Source organism: Aphelocoma coerulescens, chromosome 5, assembly GCF_041296385.1.
Source record: "Aphelocoma coerulescens isolate FSJ_1873_10779 chromosome 5, UR_Acoe_1.0, whole genome shotgun sequence".
NCBI classification, from domain to species: domain Eukaryota; kingdom Metazoa; phylum Chordata; class Aves; order Passeriformes; family Corvidae; genus Aphelocoma; species Aphelocoma coerulescens.
Genome location: NC_091019.1, coordinates 58,478,690 through 58,494,452, shown reverse-complemented (window position 1 = coordinate 58,494,452; position 15,763 = coordinate 58,478,690). Strand labels below are relative to the sequence as shown.

The 15,763-nt window shown below is 42.1% G+C and overlaps 1 protein-coding gene across 7 annotated transcripts in view; it reads right to left on the bottom strand.

Moving 5' to 3' along the window:
- Window positions 1-2,699: 2,699 nt before the first annotated feature.
- KIF26A (kinesin family member 26A) overlaps window positions 2,700-15,763 on the bottom strand; it is a 102,530-nt gene continuing 89,466 nt past the window's right edge. For all 7 annotated transcript variants that reach the window (XM_069018406.1, XM_069018404.1, XM_069018409.1 and 4 more), the window contains 7 exons: window positions 15,560-15,743; window positions 15,110-15,269; window positions 13,278-13,440; window positions 9,338-12,722; window positions 5,710-5,900; window positions 4,683-4,833; window positions 2,700-4,170 (listed from right to left, as the gene is read on the bottom strand). In XM_069018406.1, the coding sequence (XP_068874507.1) occupies window positions 3,995-4,170; window positions 4,683-4,833; window positions 5,710-5,900; window positions 9,338-12,722; window positions 13,278-13,440; window positions 15,110-15,269; window positions 15,560-15,743 (4,410 nt within the window). In that variant the 3' untranslated portion in view covers window positions 2,700-3,994. The remainder of the gene's footprint in view (window positions 4,171-4,682; window positions 4,834-5,709; window positions 5,901-9,337; window positions 12,723-13,277; window positions 13,441-15,109; window positions 15,270-15,559; window positions 15,744-15,763) is intronic.

The window sequence follows — 15,763 nt, the reverse complement described above, 5'->3', positions numbered from 1 at the left end:
TGGCAAAAGGGTTTACACATACATTAAACAAGTTTTTATCTACAGAGCATCTTATTTCTCTATAGGGAATCTATGCTTGTACTAACTGCAATTCCAAACACTTGTGGCAACGCAGCAACGTTCCCAGCTGAAATCCCATCTCCCAGGAGTAGCTTTATGTATTGAACCATGACCATTGAATGGGAAAAGGCAAAAGTAAGGTTGGAGGCTTTGTCCAGAACACAGGTTCCTCCTCACATTCTCGCATCCCCGGTCACCAGATGAGAGCTCCACTTTCTCACTTGATGTCTGTTCCAGTCCACACTTCATCTCCTCCTCAAAAAGGCCCATGTGGGCACCTCTCCCCTCCTTGTCCTTCACACAGGCAAGCTCACCTCTGGCCTCCTTGTGAAACCTAGTGAGATGTGAGGTTTGAGGAACAGGCAAGTTGTGTCCCTGAAATTTAATCTTTAAGCTTTGAATCACCATTGCACAGGTTCCAAAAAACCCAGCAGTTGTCAATATATTACTTTTCGTGTTGTTGGGAAATAGGCATGATGTGAGCTGCTTGGTAAACTGGGCCATCAAGGGACCTAAAAAAGGTTGCCCCAGCAAAGAGAAGGTGAGGGATTTCATGGGAAGAACTGCACACAAGGGAGAAAGAATTCCAGTGTGAACTGGAAAATCCCTGCCAGAAGTTATTCAGGCAGTTCTCCAAAGCCAGTGGGTTTCTAAAGTTTTATTTGATATCATAACAAGCTCAACATGATCTTTAAGTGTGCAATTTAATGGCTATTTTAAATCATTAAATTAAAATAGATGAGGAATGAAATAAAGCATCCAGCTTAATTTTGAAATTATCTGTAATCCGATATAATTAAGTCTTTGTAAAATAGACTCAAATAATAAGTATATTTAGCCGGACAGAACTGCAACAGCTAAAACAGTAAACTAAAAGACTACCTCAGCTCTTGAGATATGAAAGATAATTTACTACCCACAACAACCAATAAAGAACAATATTGGCATAGAGAAAACTCTGTATTTCATCCATCAGTGCTTCACCTTATTTTGCATCTCAGGCTTGCTTTGTGCCACGAAGCCAGAGGCTAAATGCATTTAATATGCATATTATTGCCATGTTGACATGGAACTCAGCAGCCCTGAAATGTCTCATTTGCTTCTTTGTGGCAAACATAACCACAGTTAGAAATGAAGGAGAAAACATCAAAGGATGCAAGTCTGATCAGCAAACACTATATAGGGAAATATTTAAACAAATTATCAGGTTTATGAAAACTGGGATGGATGATTAGCAGTTTGATTTTTATTTCAGAGGATGATAATATTGCCAGAGTGCGGGAGAAACAATGAAGATCTCTGAGGAGAGGATGAGGTGGCTGGAAAATAAAAGAAACAAAATCCCTCGGGTCCATTCAGGATGGCATTAAGAGGCTACCTTAAAAAAGAGTGTGTTCCAGGGCTCAGACATACCACAGGTCAACTCATCCTGCTGCAGCACCATTAAGATGTGCATCTCCAGAGGACAGTGCAATGGCACCAGTGCAAAACCCAACACTAATTGCAGAGCTCCTCATGAATACATTCTCTTTTGGCCATCATGTTTCTGGAGGTTTTTGCTTTTGCTAATAAATACTTGTTCCTCAGCATGCTGCTTCTTTTTTATTTTGATTTTATTTATTTATCTAACCCTTGCTCTGAAAAAACCCACAATGTATCAAATCACGACATGGTTTTGATTCTGTCTTTGGAAGAACTGTGACTTTCTGCACACAGAAAGTAAATTTAGCTGGAATTTACAAGTTAGTAAATATAGCTGCTATTCAAGGGTATCAGCAAGGGGATCCTCTAGAAATTCAAGATGCCATATTCCCTTGCATACAACCCAACACAGTGCCAAGTGTCAGTAAACAAACACAGTGCACTCTTTTCCAGGGATAAATCAGAGCGATAGAGAAAGGCACTCTTTGTAACCTATGCAAAGTCAAAAAGTTGTTTAAGCACCAAACCCTTGCTCTGACTCTCCCACTTCTCCAGCTGTGGAATGAGGCAGAAGGAATTTACCCCACCTCACAGGGCTCTTGTGAGGGTAAAGAAAACTCAGTGTGTGGATGCTATGCTGGTAGGGCTACCTAAGAAAAAGAGGGAGGGGAAAACTTCACTCATTATAGGCCTTGTGGCCAAATGGCTGGAAAACACTGGAGATGGTCACTAGAAGCACAAGCTTTACAGTAACCCTGGCTGGGGAGGCTCCAGCCAGCACCAGGAGCTGAGGACCAGGCACAGCTGCTGTCCAGTCAGGGAGCAAACACTGCAATGCCACAGAGAAATGAATGCAGCTGTTTGCCATGATGGACCTACGGGGCCCAGGGCTTGATTCCACTTCCTAGTTTTCTTGTGGGTTCAGACCCATTTTTAATTGCTTTTTCTCATCAGGGAAAACAAGTATGTGAGCCACAGGTCTTTCTTCTGTAAACTATAAAGTGCTAAGAGAATGTAAGTATTACCATTGCCATTTATTTCATCCTTTGGTGTTTTGTCTCTCTTGATTGGTTTATGCTGACTAATGTCAGAACTCTGTTCCCAGTTATACACCTCTTGGGCAAAGAGACAATGCAATGTGACATTTAACACAGCGTGCCACAGGCCATCCTCCCTCTTCTGAACATTAAAATCACATACATGGCAAAAAGCACTCGTAACAATAGATGTATCTTTTATTCACAGATAAAAGCTGAAGCAAGCTGTTATAATACATATTTATACAAAGGATTTGAAAAAACCATAAAAAGGAAGATGATTAGAAAATATGATTCGTTATGAAATGTGGTATTACATACACTATTAAACCTTTTCAAAAGTATTTGTTTGGCAACAATTTATCAATAGTTTCCACACTTAAGTGGCCTCCTTCAAAAAAGCACAAATCTCATGCAGCATGTATAAACTTGATCCTGAGGGTTTGCCTTCCTTAGAAAAACTGTAAAAAGATATACTATTTGTCTTAAAAGTTCAAAATGCAAATGCTATATTTATAGTCAAAACTATATAAAAATATGGACCTAACTTAACATTTACAAAAAGTTTTTTGCTCCTTTTTTTTTTTTTTGCTTGTTTTATGGTTTTGGTAATAAACATAATTCTCAACTCCTGCAGTCAGAGAGGAAAAAAGAAAATCAAAACAAACCACAGTGCCCTTTGTAGACTTCCTTACATTAAGTTTACAACTCCAAAAAAGACCAGGTCTGTGAAAAGAGAGGTTAGTAACCAAGGAAGTAGGTAAGCAGTTAATATAGATCTATATATGTATATATAAAATGGAAAACAAACATTTATTTTGATCTGAAAAAGTAATAATACAAAACCTGAAGATAAAACAATCATCTCAAAATGCCATAATACTCCTTTTCAATAGATAAACGTTCATAAAAATATCTTGAACCCTAACCAAGAAAACAATTATAATACAATTTTAATTCTGCTACATAAAACAGCTTTTCTATGAAACAAGAAGGCAAGTTCAGGTATGAAAACATAATTTACTTATTGCTTTTGCTACAATGTTGTTTGTTTTTTACATTTAGTCATAAATACACTATACAGTATAAAATATTTCATAGGAATACATTTTGTAGTCTGCTTAGGTTTGCTGGCTTTAATTCTAGCACCAAATACAAAAATGAAAATCAAATGAACTTTAAAGGCACTTCCATTTCATGTTTGTTTGTTCATTAACATCATGGTTTGTACTAAATTTCTTCACTTCCCTCTGGTAGAAGCAATACTTGATCCTACTTTTATCTTTGTACAGCTCAGGTCACGTTGAGGCACCAAATGATTTATGAACATTCCCATTCCTCAGCTGTTTCTTTCTCTTACAACATTCATTGTTGCTTTTTAGTCTTCACCCTTCCTCCTTCACTTCCCAGCTACTTTATCCCTTCATGTCAGACGACCCAGCTTCACTTCCTTCAGTCCCTTGAAAAACCTCTCTTCAAACCTCCACTTCCCTCACTCCATCTTGCACATCGGTTATTCCGATATCAAAACACGTCACTATCATGATATGTGACTTGCACAGATTAACACACTGCTCCAGTTCTTCTGTCACTTGTTCCAGTGCCTCCAGGTACTCCTGTGACTCCTTGTCAAGATCAGGATCCACTTCAACTGTCAGACAAAAAAGTACTGAGTAAGAGAAACAGCTCATCGTAAAACATTGTTCTGTCACAAAGGAGCCACTATGGTAGAGTAAAATTTAATTTCTCTTGAACTAAGCCTTTTTTTTCCCTTTGTTCAGCAGATGCAAAACTCTGCCTTGAGGCTCCAGTTACGCACAGCACGCAGTCTGTGAACACATCTCATGCCTCAGTTTCCCAGCTATAACATGGATATGGACAATTTTTTCCTTCTTTGGAAAGAAGAATAGTAAAAGATTATATATTTAATATTAACAAGCACCACAGTGTGTCTCTGCACCATTTTGATGTTCTCTTCTGGTTGGTTTGGATGGTTTTTTTGTTCAAATCACATATTACAGAAACACAGATTGAGTCATAGAGTATTTTAGGACTCAATTCAGCAAAATATCTTAGCAAGTGATTACGTTTTTCAGTGGGACTGCTGACATGCCGAAAATCTGTTAGAGGCTGATCATAATTCTGTTTTTGCAAAATACTTACAGTCTTCTTTCCACTTATTTGGATCCATCATCAACCTGCACTTTGTCTCTTCCAACTCTTCCTTCAAAAATTCATGCTTTGCCTTTATTTCTCTGATTCGCTGCTGGCGCCTCTCTAGTATCTTCAGCTTGGTATGGAAATACATCAGACCCTTTTAAGACATAAAAAGGCCATTCCTTGAATTTTCCTGCTGTGAGTTGGCCCATAACAGTCTGACACAAATTGCTCCCAGCTCACTACTCGGAAGAGTGAGCAGGTGGGTTGCTTTATCTGGTTGTGGGGTTGGTGGGGTTTTTATGTGTTTTTGGGGGTCTTTTTATTTTAAGTTTACATGAATTAATTCTCATCTAGAGGAACCACAAACTACATCACTTGAGCATTTGTTGCACTTCTCTGGATTAGCAAACATCTCTTAATGCATTCTGAAATTACTACTGTTTGTAGATATTTTTTTTTCCAGTAGTGAAAATGATAAACACAGCCCAATTATAGTATCAGAGTTACAGTTAATACTAAAACATATTAATTCTTATTTTTTTAAATGCATTCCTACCTTCTCAACATCCTGGAAAGGCTATTACAAAAGAAATGGGAAAAAGGCATCAGTAGAACATAAAATTCTGGTCTCTAGAATAGAATTAGCTGAAGTGTTTTCCTATTACAAGTAAGTTAAACTCAGTATATCCCTGATTTAATAAAATCCTGCCATTTACATAAACAGTTAATGACCCTATCAGTGAGGGAGGCGGTAAGGTTTTACCAGCCAGGCTAGGATTATGAAGTCTTCTCATAATGTATTAGTTGGTAACTTCCATTTACACCATCAGTCATGTTAGACACAATTAATTTTAGACAGTAATCATTTTCATTTTCTGTGTTAAGGGTACCCCAACATATGAATTGCAAAATTAATAATTATAGTACTTTAATTGCAATCAATTTCCTGAACACCATTCTGGCATTCAAGCAAGGACTTTGTCTGTATATTGTAATTTAAGTTGTCTACAGTTGTAAAATATGTGCTGACCTCAGTTTCCTCTTGTCTGTGTCGCTGTAATCGTTCCACATCATCAATCTCATAAACTTTAATTTCAAATGGCTCTTTCAAAGTGCCTGGCAAAGGTGGTAGATCAACCCACTGGCCAGTGACACTGGGTTTTCTTCCTAAGGAGGCAGCATCTGGCAACGGAGCAGGAATCAGTCTACGACGCTGGAGACCTAAAATACAGAAAACAAACATTCCTCAGGCTCTAAGAGACTAACGCGCTGCAGAACATACTGCAGTGAATTAAAGAAGGATCTAAGTTCTCAGCATACTTAGGAAGAAATGCTTTTCTTGATCTTTCCTTTTAGTAAAATACCCTCAGGCTGCTAATTGAGTTTACTGCCTTGACAAAGTAGGTTTCACTTGGTTCACAGATGGGAGCAACAGCAGTTCCTCTCCCAAAGCAGATGTCTGAACATCAGTTCTTTATTCTCTCCCTGCAAAAAAAATTTCTGGATTCATTTTTCTTTGGTGGACTACAATGGTATTCATTACCTTGCAAAGGCAATGAGATAGTGAAAAATCTAAAACTAACACTGATAATGGCTTAATTATCTAGAAATCTGCAGCTCCCTCAGTTAAAGCCAAGCAAGGCTATCTAAGATCCCCGTCACTGCATTACCTCTTTGCAAAGCTCAAACAGTTCCATCCAGAATTACTACTGCTATTTTAGGGTGCTAAATACCAGCAGCTCTCAGTGACTTTGTGGGATTGAGAGGCATTCAAAAGGCATCAACCAATCTGCAACTTGAGCACCTGTAATGTTAAGATGTATCACGCCTCTGCACCAGCACCCAGAAGCTCAGCGCATGACAAAATTCACCAGTTCTGGGAACCTTCAATAAAATGCTCCCAGATTTACCAAGAAAATCATACTGCACCATGATGCATCTGCTAGGGTTCAAGTTTCATGAAGCAGAGACTGAGTTATATCCTTCCAAAATGGTGATACTTTTGATTGCAAGAGTTGGGACTCTGCTGTCCAGCATTTTTTTTTTTTTTTTGTGATTATTAAGTCTCTTTCCATTCTCTAAAGGCTGGCCTTTACAGTACATGTGTCAAGGACAAGTATGTCCATAGAGCTGGTCAGGCAACATTAACAAGGCTGCAGTCCAATCCCTAAAAAAAGGAGGTATGAAGGCCACCAGAAAAAAGCTGAAATGACACAGTAGCAGTAAGTATAAGCTGGCTTTAGGTGACTGGTGACAATAAATTTAGTACTTAATAGCCTCCTCTTATTAAAAACGAGCTCAGAGGCAAGAGTCTTGTTTCTTCTGCTCTTACAAAAGGGAGCACATCAAACAGACAAGGCAGCTCTGCTTGAAGGACAATGCTATCAAAGTAACTTCTGGGCTGAGACCTCTGCAGGAGAGGTAAGTGCATGTTAAGGCTGTCAATTAAGCCCTGTCATGAATTTCAACATGAAATGCAGACAAAATCCCAGCAGGCACCCCCAAAGCAACACAACTCCACTGATACCCAAACAGTTACCTGCTTTACATATTCTTAGGAAAAACATCCCTCATTCTTAATTGCATCCTTGCTCATTTCTAAGTAACAAGAACAAAAAGGGAATGTTTTCAAAAGGGGAAGACTTGCTTCTACTTCTACACCACCATTCTCACAACCCCAATCCATCTAGCCTGAAACACCACTATAGTCCTGTCGGATGAAGCCACGTACTGTAACCCTGATCCTGTAACTGCTTTGGTGACAGGAGATTCCTCTGAGAAGGACACCAAACAGAGGTCAAACACATGCAATAAGCAAGCAAACTTCATCTCCTTCCACTGTACAAGCCAGGGTCAACGTCATTTCTCCAAGAATGAAGTTATAGGATAAGGGGACAGGTTTACAGTGACATATACAGGAGTAGGATCTGTCTTTAAATCGAGAGACTCCAACACAGTCTGGTGTAACATAAGCTACTCCAAGAATATCTAATAATGTGCAAACATTACAATTATTTTAGAACAATAATGGGTCTGAACCAAACATTTCTCATAAGAAATATCTGACACACTTCCTGGTAAGCCACATTTCATGAATAAAACACATTATTTTCTCAAAGTCTAAAGCACTCCAAAAAAGTAATACATAATTTACTGATATAGAGCAATTACAACTGGAAAAAGAAATAGTTTGTCATTTTTAAAGACCTTATAAGCACTTCCTGGGGCAAAAACAAATACAAATCCACCAGTGGGTAATGCCTTCTCAATATGTGTGCAACTTATACAGCTGTTAATATTGATTTGTAGGAGAGGTTTAAGAGGCTGATATGCTATGGAAAGAGAAGTGCAGAAAATGTTGCACTAAGTTTCCCAAATGATTTATCACTTGCTGAAGCAACTCAGTTGCCTTGACCAGAAAGCACCATGAGATCAGCTTCACTCATTTGGTTCTACTGCCAGAACTGAGCATCATGGGTATCTACAGGGATTGCAGTAATTGCCACTTTGAACCAGAAGTTCAGATTGCATTGCTGATACTGGTTCCTACTGTATTTCCAACAGTCAGCATGCCCAGGTTGTTGGAGGATGCTGCTGGTCACTAGCTACATGGCACTGGTTGCCATGGATTCTTTGCAATACCCAGGATCTCAACCTAGGTCAGAGAAATTAACACTTAACATCAATCACATGAGCCGGATTTTGAAGCTGGCTACAAATACACTTGGCTGCAGCTGCACTTACATGAGCACCACCAGTGACAGCAGTAAGGAAAGGCACCAGAGGGAAGAAAAGGGGGTCTGGCTCCCATATGCCCACCTTTGCTTGACGTGGTCAGACACAGTGAGCAAGAGCTGCCTCTTCCAAGCAGCTCTCCCAGTCAGTTTCCTACTGCTTATAGTATCCACACATACACCCTGAAATTTCTTAATATAAATACTACTACAGTGCAATACAATAATTTTGCGATTAGCTGGTAGCATTAACCTAGGAGTCGCTGCACCTTACGCACACACCCTACTGCTCTGCCCCTAAGCCCTACCTTTGGGTAATCGAATGCACATTTAGCAATCCTCATTAATTCACGAACACTCTACTCACCTCCAGGCCTATTCCTTTGTTTCTAAACCACAGTCCCAGCTGGTGTCTCTGGCATTCCCTCACAGACACCTAGCAGCAGAGCTCCTCCTCTCCTCACTGCCCTTCTCTCACCAGTCTTCCAGGATTACTCACTTGTTCCTCACAAAAACTCATCAGCAGTCACCCAGCACCTCACTTTTCCCAACCCACCCATAACACCCTCCTATTTGGGCCACCTGCTGAGGGAAGAAGGAATGTCCCCTATTTGCCGGCAGCCTCCCTGCAAGGGAGGAGGCAGCAGGTGGCTGCCAGCACCCCGGGGCACCCTACACCTCTCCTGCCCTCTCCACCACAGCACCTGTGTCACACCTGCAGCTTTGAAGTAAAATAAATGACAAGTAGCTGCTGTCACAGCAATACACATGCACACACAAGCGCATGCAGTCAGTCCACCTCCCTGCTTTGAGCTCCCTCCAAGCCTCCTCTCTGCTCTGTCAGAGATGCCACAAAATGCCTCCATCCTCAGGATGCAGTGGAGCACGAGCAGACACCTGGCCACCTGCCCCTTCATGTCTTACCTGTTGACCGTTTCTTGGGAGATTTAAGGCTCCGCATCCGACCCGGTGACGACATCCCGCTCTCGCTCATGGAGTCATGTGCCGAGGAGGCGCTGCCGGTGGCCTCACTGTCCCGGATCATGCTCTCATAGCCACTGCTGCCCCCACTGTGGTAGAACAGAGCCGTCCTGCCCATGGCTGGCGGCAGCTCCCCGCTCAGGACGCTGCTGTTGTCACTGCCGTGCCCGCTGCTGTAGCGCTGTGGCCGCCGCGGTGCCGTTATCTTGCTGTACGGAGACGGCAGCACCGGCATTTGTGACTTCTCGTCACTGAGGTTGATGCCACTGTCATTGCCACTGTCAGAGTCGGTGGAGCCTCGGAAATGTCCCGCCTTGGCAGAGCCGCCCGACACCAGCTCGTTCACGCGGCTGTTGGCTGCCCTCATGGCCTGCTTGGTGCCCATGATGGTCCCACGGCCGGGTTTGCCGCTGACAGGCTGCACAGAACGGGGGGCTGCCTTCCCACCAGGGGCCATGCCAGAGCCCTTCCCTGCAGGCTGTGTCAGGGACTTCACAGAGGAGCTGAGAGACTTTGACCCGCTGGCAGACAGGCCCCGGGTTTTATTCCCACTGGCTTGCACCTTCTGGTTAGTTGTGGGTTTTGCCTGGCTGTTTTTACCAGGCGCAGGGGCGGTGAAGGGCAGTGGTAAACCCACACTGGAAGCAACAGGGGGAACCCCCAGCCTGGGGACAGAACGCCCTGCGCGGCTGTTGCCAGTGCTCCCGCTCTCCCTCACCATGCTTGCTTTGGATCCAACTGATGTCAGGCTGTCACACCTCTCCAGAGACATGTGGCTCCCATATCGGTGCACGGTTTCACTCTTCGACGCCTTCACCTTTAAGCTAGACGTCATCTTGGGCAAAGAGTGGTCACCTTTCAGGTTCATTCTGCAGCTGACACTTTCACTAAAGTAAGAGCCAGCTTTCAACCGCAAATCTGCTTCATCTTCAGACTTTGGCGTGGCAGCTCTGGCAAAGTCCAGGCCAGAGGCTTTCCCCCCACCATTACCCAGACCAACAGGTTTCTGCTCCAGGCTTGATTTACGTACAGGAGGTGTCGGAGGTGTTGGCCCACCTGGTCTGGGCAACATGGTTGATTTCTGTGGCGCGTTCTTCTTTCCCAGTGACGATTTCAAGCTGCCAGTGGCCAAGGGAGCATCCGAATTCCCTCGGGCCACAGACTCCGGCAAAGTACTGTTAGCATGTGACACTGGCATCACTCCCAGTGTGGTGGCTCCTCTCTTCAGCTGTGGCATCTTCATCACAGCTTCTGGCTTCTTTGCAGCTCCGCTGGAGGATTTGCAGGCCATTTCACAACCATCCACAACCCTCTGCGAACAGGCAAGCATAGTCTGTGACTTTGTTGGCCTGGATGCTGTGCCAAAACACTGGGCAGCTTTTTCTGGCTGCTTCTCAGTACCAAACGTGTGAGGTTTTGGAGACAGCAGCGAGTCTGCAGGTTTTGCTTCCAAGTGATAATCAGTGCGTAACAGCCAAGGATCTTCAAACATACCATGTGGATTCTGCAGCTCTTTATAGCTGAGGACAGTATTATTGTGGATTGGAGAAGAGGTAGTTTTTGTTTTCCTAGGAAGACTAGAATGTATTGTTTCTATCACAGGCGCATCACGAGAATTACTAAATTTAATTTTTACTGGCTGATCAGTGACACAAAAAGCACTTTTTATCTGAGATGCTTTGGTAGTTTCAGAGGTTTGAGGGCTTTTGCTGATGCCTGAGGAAAGCTTGCTGGAACTCAAGCTCTCACTCTCCAGCTCAGAGAAGCAAAATCCACTGTCATTCAGAGCGCTTTTCAGGGGGACACATAAATGGGATGAGTCCAAGTTGAAGGATTCCTCGGACTTATTACAGTTGTAAGATGACTGTGCGACAAAACTGTCACTAGACTGGGCTCCATCACTTTCAATTGTACAAATGCTGACTTCACTGAGCCATGAACTGATGGAGGAACGTCTGCTGCTGGTAAAGGGATCCTTAGCAAAGGGCACAACAATATCAATATTTACACCAGTAGAAGTCTCCTGTGAGGTATAAGCATCAAACTCATCATTTATGCTGCTGATAATACTGACCGGCCTTGAACCCGAGGCAAGGGCCTGAAGGGAGCAGTCACTGTTAAAGCTAATGATACTGGAAGGTCTCCCATTATCCATAATTCCACTAATAGAGAGCTCTTCCACCACTGTGAAAACAAGCTCATCCTCTCCATTCAGCTCAACAGGCTGCTGCAAAGTCACTGTGGTGGTCAGTATATCCCGATCAAAACATTTCCCTCTGAATGCTGACCTGAAGCTGTGTACCTCTATCGCACCTGACTGACTCTGGGTGTTGCTACCAACCAGAAATGTGCTTCCTACAAGGTTTTGCTCAGGTTTGTTTCCCATCTGTTTGCTCATTCCCACAGGAGGAGTCCGAACTGCATTGCTATTGTCCAGCTCCAAATTCTCAGCTTTGGAGCTTGGGGAGTGTTCTCTCTGCTGTGGAGGGGGAGGTGCTGGGCTTGGCAGGGGTCTCTTCACGTACAAGGACTTCTCCTTAGTGGCACAGTCAGCTGTGGCCTTATTCTGCTCTAGATTCCTTGAAGGGCTACACCTTGAAGTCTGCAGGGAATCAGTGATTGTCTCTCTCTCCCCCTCCAGGATAGAGTCTATTATTTTGTTGTCAGCTCTGCTCTGCAGCTTGGAAAGCTCTGCTTTCAGGTGAGGTGTGCTATTTTCTTGACAGTTGCCATTGCCACCCCTTGGTGCAACAGCCTGGAAAGGAAGGTTATGTCCTTTTTTGGGAGATGCAGTTTCTTGTGGAATCGATTTCTTAAATCCTCCAGAAGGAGAGGATATTTTTTCCTTTATCAACTTAGACTGTGCATTTTCTGTACTTCCAGGAACGGGACTACAATTGGACCCAACAGAGATTTCTCCACAAGCAAATTTCATGGGTTCCTCACTTCCATCAATGCACTCTAACCTTTCTTGCAGTTCAGCAAAAGTGTTGCATTTAAAATGGTCCTTGTCAGAACTCCTACCAAGAGCAGAATTGTCTTTATTTCTCTTCTTATTTAGGGACGGGATAATGGGAACAAACTCTGGCGGACCTTCATTATCTGTCAATTCCCTGTCGGACAAAGCTGCACCGTTGGGACCAACATAGATGACAGTATCACAAGACTGTTCACTGCTGGAGGAATAATCAGGATCACTGGATATATTCAGGACAGGAAGGTCAGGGTCAAGGGCAACAGTTCGTGGGTGGAATGGTCGCAAATGGGGAGGTCTCCGGACATGTCCTTCTTCACACGAACTCTCTCCTCCAGACGAGCTGGATGCATACTGCAAATGACAAGTAAGGGAAAAGTTATTAGCATCAATTGATAAGTAAGTATATATATGTACAGTAATTGATTAAAAGGTCAGGCTTGCAATATACTCTGTGCTTTGTGTATACTATCACAACTACATCTAGTGGTAAAATATTACAGGGGAGGGTAAACTAAAATAACACACTACATAGATTTTACTGTATTAGTAATAATATAACAATCATACCTTTTCAGGCAATTTCCATTAAATATTATGCATTGTCTTTCTCCTCAATAGTTTTCTGTTCCTCCTCTATTGATTTTATTAATACTGATAGAAGCTTTTGAGTTAGTTTGACATGTAAGCAAAGAAAGAATACGTGTTTGAAACAAAAAGAAGGGAATTTCAGGATTAAGGACTGGGGGCAGGATGATGGCTCAGTGCCAAGTCATTTTTCAGTTCCTCTCCTGAGCTTTTATGCATTTTGTATTACTTCCTACCATCGAGAAATCCCATGTTCCCCTACCGAAAGGTTAGAAAAACTCATTTTCAAATGAATTAATTTCTGCTTGTTTGTGAACCAACCTTGGATTTCTTCTTTCTCATGCGGTGGATTCGCGACGCGAGCTGAACGGTGGTGAGAGTCTCTGCGTAATTGGCTGGGGAGTCAGAAATGTGTGCAATCATAGTAGTCCTGCAGTTGATGTTCCCAAGTGATTCCCTCAACAACATTGTCAACTTGTTGTCCCTGTGCAAAAAAATGAGAACACCAGGAATATTTAAAGAAATCACCACCTTTTTTTGCAGAATTTTACACCACAAGCTGTGCTTTCACTCTCATGCATATATGGTACAGGAAGATAAGAAATAGGCTCCTGTTATTGACACTTCAAATGTGTCTAAATGTACACATACCAAGTTACCAATATTTTAATGTATCTGCCTGGGTATTTACAGTATGAGAACTCATTTTATTGCTTAGAAAATTGTAACCAATTGACTAATAACTAGTTATCTCAGGTTGAGATCGTACTACACAAATAAAGCTCATGAGTGCTGTATTTTTAGCTGAACAGACTTAGTACCTGGATAGTTACACTCTGTGAGCTCTGTGCAAACACTTTTAATACTAAATAAAAGAAGTCAGCAGAAATGGTAAGAAATCTCTGAACAGATATAACAGTGTTAGATACCAGAAATGTAAGTGTCACCCCAACTAATCTACTTTCCATTCTGCCACCTGTGGTCTGCTCTGACATAGCAGAAGGGAAGCAGAACTTCTCTCTGGAGGCTTTCCTGATGATGCAAATCCTCCACTGTGGACAGTAAAGCTGACAAGACAAATGACATTTTGTCCTCCACTGGTCTCCAGGACATCTTTCCCCGCGGTTCCATGCTTCCTACTGCCCCCCTGAGCTGGTCCAACATGAGGGAACTCCTGTCACATCTGGTCACTAAACCACAGTAGGTGACAAAGTTAAGGATCTGCCCTTCCCTATTCTAACCCATACATCCTCTACTCCATACACAAACCTAGCAACTAGCCTGAGGAAAATATCTCTCTGCCTAATACAGAGAGAAAAAAACACCTGTTTGAGATGCATCACTAGATAAATATGTGAAACGACATGATTGATAACAACAGCACGAAGTTATAATGCATTAAGACAAGCAGCAATTAAATTTAAGGACTGAAGGCCAAGTTCTGGTAAGGGTGCTTACAATGTGGCTGTTGTCTGTAAGTTGGGCTCCCCACAGGTGCGTTTGACACAAAATTATTCTCAGAGCCACCCCACAAAGGAACACACCTAAACATCTGCTTCTGTTAAACTAATGTGCAACATGGTGGTCTTCTTTTTTTTAATTGAAAAGATGTAAAAAGATCCAAAAAGACATACAGAAATAACAACCTTTGATGATCATACTTGATCAACACTCAAATATTTTCCAAAATTTCAATATAATTTTTATATTTGCAAAAGGAAGAGAAAATCTATCAAATCTAGGTTGAATTATTCACTAATGTAGAGCTGGCTGCAATCAGCCAAAAATTCCAAATCCAGGAAAGAGAGAGAGAAGGAAAGAAAACATCTTAGCCGTTTTCCCTCACTTTCTTCAACAATCAAACCCTCCCCAGCACTTCACCTAACTTCAGTATATACCACTGTACCATTTTTGGCCATGTAACTAAGAATTTCATGTTACTTGAACATTTAAAAACCTGTGTGTATGTTAATATGGACAAGTAGATGAACAGATACATGTATCTGTAGGAGCGACATTAAAAGAAGACAGACCCTTCTCTGACACAACTGCCTTTAACTTCACCTTAGGGAAAGAGTAAATTGTTGATGCAATCCATTTCTCAGGTAACACCACCCACAAATTTAAGATAATGCAGACAAGAATTCACTTACTTATATGGCACATGCTTAGCACCATTAATTAAGGCCAAAATTACATTGCCCAGGGCAGAGAGAGACAGACATAGAGAGCCTCCTCCATCTCGGCTCTTGCTCAGCACTTTTTCACAGCTCCCCAGATCAATGAGATGCAAACGACTGCGTCCTCCAGACACTAAAACAAAAAGGGGAAAAACAGTTGTACATCACGTTCTTGCATGGACTCAAGCCAAACCTGGTATTCAAAAGGCATTCAAATGAAGAGAATAATGAATACAGCATGGGATAATGACCAAATTAATATTTAATTGTAAGGAAACCAGATATTAGTCACAGCTACAAAAGTTAAAGGTGACTCAACTGGCTTGAGAGTTCATTTTTTCTTTCTAAGTTAATTGCAATTTATTAAAACTAATGCAAGACCACATCATTTAGAAATAAACAGTATGGTAAGAACATTCATACTTCCTCCTTTGCCACTCTTCTCCATGCGATACTGGTATATGTGAAGAGTAAAGAGCATGTGTGAATTCCTCCTATCTTCCTCCTCACATTCAGGCTTGCTGGTGCTTCTGGCAGCAATTGCAGCATCAAGGAAAAAGGCAGCTTTCTCTGCTGTCGGGGCCCTTAGCTCACTTTGGTTTTGAAGCTTGAATATAAACAAGAAAA